Source organism: Triticum aestivum, chromosome 1B (assembly GCF_018294505.1).
Source record: "Triticum aestivum cultivar Chinese Spring chromosome 1B, IWGSC CS RefSeq v2.1, whole genome shotgun sequence".
NCBI classification, from domain to species: Eukaryota; Viridiplantae; Streptophyta; class Magnoliopsida; order Poales; family Poaceae; genus Triticum; species Triticum aestivum.
The window spans coordinates 27,656,371-27,663,806 of record NC_057795.1 but is presented as its reverse complement, the minus strand read 5'-3'; the positions used below and the strand labels follow the sequence as shown (position 1 = coordinate 27,663,806).

The window sequence follows — 7,436 nt, the reverse complement described above, 5'->3', positions numbered from 1 at the left end:
GCAGAGCCGCAAGAGAGGCCGGGAGGAACCCCGCGGCAGTGGAACCGGTGGCGGTGGCGCTCGACATGGCGGCGGCGGTGGTGCGGGAATTAGGGTTTGGTAGCGGAAGCAATCGTAACCTAGCGTGATACCATGTAAGACAATAAGTTTTTGGAAAACAGCACAACCCTCTAGAGATGGCTTATCTCATATATATAATGAATGTGTTACAATACATACAATATACGTATACAAGTATAGAAGCTATACATACTCTAACAGACCTCAGCCTCGCCGGCGCCATTGGCAAGCCATGGCACGTCCGCAGCCGCGCCATGGAAAGGGGAAAAAAGAACAAGCCGGTGCTCGATGGGCAGATTTGTTGTTTGTGCGTATATAACACCGGGGCGCCCCCCCGAACACACAGAGCCTGGTCTCGCCAATAGCTGCACGCGATTCAGTCCTCCGTCGCCGCCTTCGTCGTCGTCGTGGCCGCCGCCGGAGATTGTTGAGTATATTAATTATTAAGAAAGACTAGATAGATTAGGATTAGTTCTGACTTGTCTTGTACTCCAAATTGATTATTGTACTCCTATATATATGCCCACGAGGCTCAAGCAATACAACACTATTTCACCAAATCCCTCTATCCCTTCTAACATGGTATCTATCGCAAGTCGATCCTAAATCCTAGCCGCCGCCGCTTTCGCACGCGCCGCCCCCGGGACGGTCGGCCTCCATGACCGCCGCCGGGGCCCGCGCCGCCCGTACCTAGGGCTCGTCCGCCGGCCGTGTTGGCCGGCTGCCCTAGAGAGTCTTTTTCCCGAGCCCTTGCTCCGGGTTTTTTCGCTCTCTCGCCGGTCGTTTTGATCGCCGTTTACTTTTTGGTTTTCCAATCTAAGATCGGTTTGCGTCGCCCGCCGCCGCCGTCGACACCTCGCGCCTCTACTCCGACATCGGCGCGACCGGCCAGCTACTTCACCGACCCGACGGCCTCGCGTGACAGGCGGCCCTCAAGGCCGTCGTCCGCGCGCCGGCCCGCCCGTCGCCCTGCCGGCTGTCAGCGTCCTGCTCCGATCGGGACTCCTGCATCACCCGACCTGGCGGCCTCGCGCCATGCGGCGGCCAATCATAGCCGCCCTGTCGCCCACCGTCGCCGGCTTCATCTCGGACTCCGCCGCCACCCCGTCTCCACCGAGTGGCGTCCCCGACCTCGCGCGCGATCGGCTTGATCACCCGCTCGCCGCCGCGATCCGCCTCATCTACGCCGCGCGACCGACCTGGTGTGTCAGTTACGCGCGCCACCGCAGGTCCCGTGAAGCTCGTCTCCGAGTTCAGCGCGCCCCTCTGCCGATCGAGCAATGGGCTGCCGCTGCGTCGCCCCGTCGGGCCGCAGCGCCGCCGTCCCGTGGTTCTTCTCCCGGCTGCACCGACCCGCGTCACCGCTGCGTCACACCTTTGGGCCGTAGTGCCACGGCCCGCGGTCTACCGCCGCCCCGAGGCCGTCCGCTCCAGGCCGTCCCCGTGGCTGCACCGACCCTCGTGCCACCGATGCGTCCCCCCGTCGGGTCGTAGCGAGCGTGGCACGTGGTCCACGCCGCCGTCTCGAGGCCGTCCACGCGGTTGCACCACCCCGTGCTCCGCCGCTGCGCTGCCCCTTCGGGCTGTAGCACCGCGGCCCGCGGTCCCTGTGACCGTCCCGAGGTCTTCCGTCGTTGCCCCGACCTGCCCTCCGCCGCTGCGTCGCCCCTTCGGGCCGTAGCGCCGCGGCCAGCGGTCCACCATTATCCCCGCTCGTCGACTTCCTATGGCATGCACCGCACCACCTCCTTTGGCGCGGGAACACCACCATCCGCGCCGGTCTTCGTCACGCTGTCAGGGTTCTTTGCCTACTTCGAGCATCACCGCGCGCTCATAACCTAGCTGTCGCTGCCGCCGTCAGGCCGCCGCCGCCGATCTTCTTCGGCTGCCGCCGCCGCTATCCCCGTAGCCGCCGCCGCCGCCCGTCCACCTCGTTCGTCTTCATCCAGCACCAGCCCGTCGCCAATGTCGCCGTCATCTACCCCGACCGCTTCATCTACTCCGACAACCGCATGTGACATTGGCCCCGCGCCGATTGGCGTCGCAACCGTCATCGAGTCCTTCTCTGCTGGCCTCTCCGACTTCTTCGACATGGCGTACAGCTTGTGCAGGTCCCAGTCTATGCATGCCCGGTGCTGGCAACACCGCCGCGTGCCTTCATCCATGACGTGTCCACGGGCCTAGCAAGCCTGGCGCGGCGCTTCGTCAACTTCGTCTTCGTCCGTCTACGCATGCCCGGTGCTGGCAACACCGACGCGTGCGTTCGTCTACGATGTGTTCCCAGGGTTGGCAACCCCGGCGCGACGCGTCGTCAACATCATCTCCGTCCTGGCGCACCACTACTTCGATACCACTGCACCCACGACTAACTCGGCGCCTCCTTGTGCTCGTGGCTCCATGGCGACTTCCTCGACACCGGCTACCCCGACTCGACATCGACCACAACATTCTTCGCACGACTACCTCGACCACGGCTCCACCACACACGCTCTCGGTTACCTCGACAAACGGCACAAAGGGCTACCGCCTGCTTGAGCAACCTCGTCGGTTTTCCCTCCAACCACAACTCCGTGATGCATCGACCGTTACGACTGTGGGGAGGGGGGGTCCGTCGGCTTGCCTTCGGATTCTTCTCCAGTCTCACCGTCTGCGTCGCTCCCATTGTGACTGCGAGGGGGTGTTGAGTATATTGATTATTAGGAGAGACTAGATAGACTAGGATTAGTTCTGGCTTGTCTTGTACTCCAAGTTGATCATTGTACTCCTATATATATGCCCACAAGGCTAAACAATACAACACTATTTCACCAAATCCCTCTATCCCTTCTAACAGAGATGAAGCTTTTCGTCCGCGGCCGCTCTTTCCACTGGCCTTTCCTCCACGGCCAGTTTCGCCACCCACTTTCATGACGGCGTGGGCTCCCATCCGCAGCGACGGGTTAATCATTCAATCATTCGCAAGTTCAGAAAGAGAGCCCCCATCAATCATTCAGCATCTACAGTTCTGCAATTGCTCGGAAACTCGCTCAGTTCTACAGCGATGGGCCAATCAAGAGCCCATGGCAGCCGATAAGCATCCATCAAGAGATCCCACCCCACCCCATTAGCTAGGTTTCCACTCTCCAGTCTCCACTCCGTGGCGGCGGCGGATCTCCTTCACCTGCCGGCTCGCGGATCTCGTTGCCGCGCCCGATCGATCTCTCTCGCCGCTGCATCGAGCTTGGCGTGCGCCGGCATTACGCCGTGATTAGGCTAGCTGGACATTGCGCCGGGAGTAAGTTTTGTGCATCTCATGTTTTGCTTCATTGGTTCGTTCTGCTCAAGTCTTTGCGTTGATCCATTCTGCTGATCTTTTGCTTGATTCGATTTGCTGATGCTCGATTTGCTCGATCCGTGCTGCAGCCGTTTGATTAGTGGCGCCCCAAGCTTCTCCGGAAAGATTGAGCCATGACGTGAGCCAACCTCGCCAGGAGCAGAGTAAGGGGACCGATGGCGCCTGTGGTGACCGCCGCACTCGGCGCGCTGGGTCCTCTGCTGGGGAAGCTCGCCGATTTGCTCGCCAATGAGTGCGGCCGCCTCAAAAGGGTCCGCCGCGAGATCCGCTCCCTCCGGACAGAGTTTACCAGCATGCATGCTGCTCTACAGAGATACGCCATGCTAGAGGACCCTGATCACCAGGTGAAGCAATGGGTATCGCTGGTGAGGGAGTTGGCCTATGATACCGAGGATCTTTTCGACAAGTTCATTCGCCACCTCGGCAACGGTGAGAGTCATGATGGCGGCTTCAAGGAGTACTTCCGCAAGACTGCTCGGCGTCTGAAGACGCTTGGAGCTCGGCATGGGATCGCCAGCCAAATCGACGACCTGAAGCTTCGTATCAAGGAAGTGAAAGAGCTCAAGACTAGTTACAAGCTGGATGATACTGCTTCTAGCACCCAGGGCCATGCAACCGTGGATCCCAGGTTGGCCGCTCTTTTTGCGGAGGAGGCACACCTTGTTGGCATTGACGGTCCAAGAGATGATCTTGCCAAGTGGATGCTGGAAGAAGAAAACAAACATCATCGCAGGGTGCTGTCTATTGTTGGATTCGGTGGATTGGGAAAGACAACATTGGCGAATGAAGTCTATCGCAAGATTCAGGGGCATTTTGATTGTCATGCTATTGTGTCGGTCTCACAAAAGCCAGATACAAAGAAAATCATCAATGATTTGATCTCGCAGGTGTCTCGCAAGGATGAATTCACAAAAGATATGGAGAGCTGGGATGAAAAGAAATCCATTGGAAAGCTAAGAGAACTATTACAAGATAAAAGGTAATATATGTTGTTGCTAATTATTTTCTACGAAATTTGTGTTATGTGCAAATATCATTATTCTAGTTAATTTTTTCATGGATGCAATTATATCTATATCCTAATTGATTTATACTCCTCCCCTGTCTTAGGTATCTTGTCATCATTGATGATATATGGTCTACATTAGCATGGAAAGCAATCAATTGTGCTTTTCCAGAGATTAATTCTTCAAGCAGAATTATAACTACAACACGCATATTGGAAGTAGCAAGTTTTTGTTGTCCTGCTCGTGATGACCAGATCTATCAAATGAAACCTCTAAGTGACATCCACTCTGAAAGACTATTTTTTAACAGAATTTTTGGTTCAGAAGAGCGCTGCCCTTATATGCTTATTGAAGTTTCAAAAGCTATCTTGAAGAAGTGTGGAGGCCTACCATTGGCAATTATCAGTATTTCTGGTTTACTAGCAAACAGACCACGTGTCAAAGAAGAGTGGGAGAAGGTAAAAAGATCAATTGGTTCTGACTTGAACGGAAGCCAAAGTCTAGAAGGAATGAAGAACATACTATCCTTGAGCTATAATGATCTTCCACCAAACCTCAAGACTGTCTTGTTGCACTTAAGTAATTTCCCCGAGGATTATCTGATTGACAGAGAAAGGTTGGCGAGGCAATGGATTGCGGAAGGCTTTATTTCTGAAGAGCGTGGGAGGAGCTATCAAGAGGTTGCAGAAAGTTATTTTTACGAGCTTATCAATAAAAGCCTTGTCCAACCAGTGGACATTGGTTATGATGGGATGGTTCATGCCTGTCGAGTTCATGACATGATGCTTGAACTTATCATTTCAAAATCCATTGAAGAAAATTTCATCACTGTGGTGAACGGCAGTCAAACTGTTTGGGAAAGTTCTCAATGTTCTGTTCGACGATTATCGATCCAGGACATTGACCAGGAGCTTGCATCTGAATTGTCAAAGAAAGATCTAAGGCATGTCCGATCTCTTATAAAAACATCATTAGGATGCATCAAGCACTTGCCTAGTCTTGCTAAGTTTGAAGCTTTACATGTACTAGATTTTGGAGGTTGTCGAGGCCTGACGGAGTATGATATGGATGGTATAGAAAACCTGTTCCAGCTAAAGTACCTAAGCTTTAGAAGAACGGACATATCGGAGCTACCATCTGGAATTGTGATGCTACATGATCTAGAGACGCTAGATTTAAGGGGTACATCAATCGAACACTTACCAGCTACAATTGTTCAGCTCACTAAACTACAACATCTACTCTGTGGCAATCATTTATGGAAGATACCAATTGGGATTGGGAATATGACAACCTTAAAGGAGATCTCAGGCTTTGATATTACCATGAGTTCAGTAGGTGCAGTGAAGGAGCTAGGGAGCCTGATCAATTTGAAGGTACTCCATGTACGGTTCACGGTGAAAGATGAAGAATCTCAAGAGTACAAGATTCATGCAGAGATGTTTCATTCCTCACTATGCAAGCTTGGCAGCCACAAACTGCAGTCCATGCGGATAGATGGTGGTAATTCGTCTCTATTCAAGTTATTAGATTCCTGGTCTCCTCTTCCATCTTGCCTCCAAAGATTTGAGATGGGATCCCCGTACAGTTTATCAAAACTGCCAAAGTGGATTACTCCAGCGCTCACCAGGCTTGCATGCCTGAACATTAATTTAAGTGTAATAACAGAGGAGGTTCTTGGCATACTTGGAGAGCTGCCTGCATTACTTTCTCTGACACTTTATACTGACACGGTCCATAAAGACAGGCTAGTTTTGAAAGGCACAGGATGCCGATGTTTGAAGGAGTTCTTTTATGAACCTTTTGGTGAAGGTGCAGTGACCCTTCTGTTTGAGGAAGGGGCACTGCCAAAGCTCGAGATGCTTCAGCTGTGTTTTTCTGTATCAATGGCAAAGGCCTATGGATTCTACTTAGGTATTGAGCACCTCCCATATCTGAAAGATGTACACGTGATTCTTGACAATTGGGATGCCACATCTTCTGAAGTTGAGGCTGCAAAAGTTGCCATAAGAGCATCTCCAACAGCCGCGCTAAAGCGCCGTGCGCAAAAAACCTGTTAGCGCGCGCGCTGCGGCTGGTTTTGCGCGCCCGCCTGCGCTGGCTCCAGCAGCCGCGCTGAAATGCAGCGCGCGCGCCGCTCCAGCAGCGCGCTAAAATGCAGCGCGCGCGACTCGCCTGGCATTTTGCATATATGGATATTTTGGACAAAAATGAACATATAAAATTTGACACAAACAAGTTGATGAATAAAAGTTCATGCCCACAAGTTCATCAAAATCATGCCCACAAGTTCATTCAACCAAGTTCAAATGCAAACTAAAATTTCAAGACATGAAAGACACATCAAGCTTCATCTTCATCTTCCTCTTCTTCGTCTTCGTCCTCTTCCGAAGACGATTCTTCCGCCTCTGAAGATGAACCTTCCTCCCTATCCTCATCACGCACCGCATCACACACCGCATCATGTGAAGCTCCGACGGTGTTGGCAAGATCTTCAACGGCATCTTCATGGAAATGTGTGTGAGAAGCCATGGCGGCCGGAGGTGCACCCATGGCGGCCGGAGGTGCACCCATGCCTCCCATGAGAGAAGCAAAACTCATGCCTCCCATGGCGGCCATAGCGTCGGAGGGTGCTCCAAAGCCACCCATGCCTCCCATGGCGGCCGGAGGTGCACCCATGCCTCCCATGGCGGCCATAGCGTCGGAGGGTGCTCCAAAGCCACCCATGCCTCCCATGGCGGCCGGAGGTGCACCCATGCCTCCCATGCCTCCAAAGCCACCAATGCCTCCCATGGCGCCGAGGCCACCGCCTCCCATGGCGCCGAGGCCACCCATGCCTCCCATGGCGCCGAGGCCACCGCCTCCCATGGCGCCGAAGCCACCCATGCCTCCCATGGCGCCGAGGCCATCGCCACCCATTGCACGAACCAAGGCTCTTTTTCGGATCAAGACTTCTTGTTGGGCAAGATTGACATACTCCTTTTGCGCCGCATTGAGGTTAGATGTGTCCATGAAGAACAAGTGCTTCTCCCATT

The 7,436-nt window shown here is 53.7% G+C and overlaps 1 protein-coding gene across 1 annotated transcript; it reads left to right on the top strand.

Moving 5' to 3' along the window:
• Nucleotides 1-2,987: 2,987 nt before the first annotated feature.
• LOC123104965 (disease resistance protein RGA5) lies at nucleotides 2,988-6,654 on the top strand. Its single transcript, XM_044526925.1, has 3 exons — nucleotides 2,988-3,334; nucleotides 3,463-4,373; nucleotides 4,505-6,654. The coding sequence occupies exons 2-3, from the start codon at nucleotides 3,550-3,552 to the stop codon at nucleotides 6,459-6,461; spliced, it is 2,781 nt and encodes a 926-aa protein (XP_044382860.1). The 5' UTR covers nucleotides 2,988-3,334; nucleotides 3,463-3,549; the 3' UTR covers nucleotides 6,462-6,654.
• The last annotated feature ends 782 nt before the right edge of the window (nucleotides 6,655-7,436 follow it).

Coding starts and splice junctions, on each gene's coding strand:
- LOC123104965 (XM_044526925.1), top strand. CDS start 3,550: ATGGCGCCTGTGGTGACCGCCGCACTCGGCGCGCTGGGTCCTCTGCTG. Junction 4,374..4,504: donor GAACTATTACAAGATAAAAG/GTAATATATGTT, acceptor CCCCTGTCTTAG/GTATCTTGTCATCATTGATG.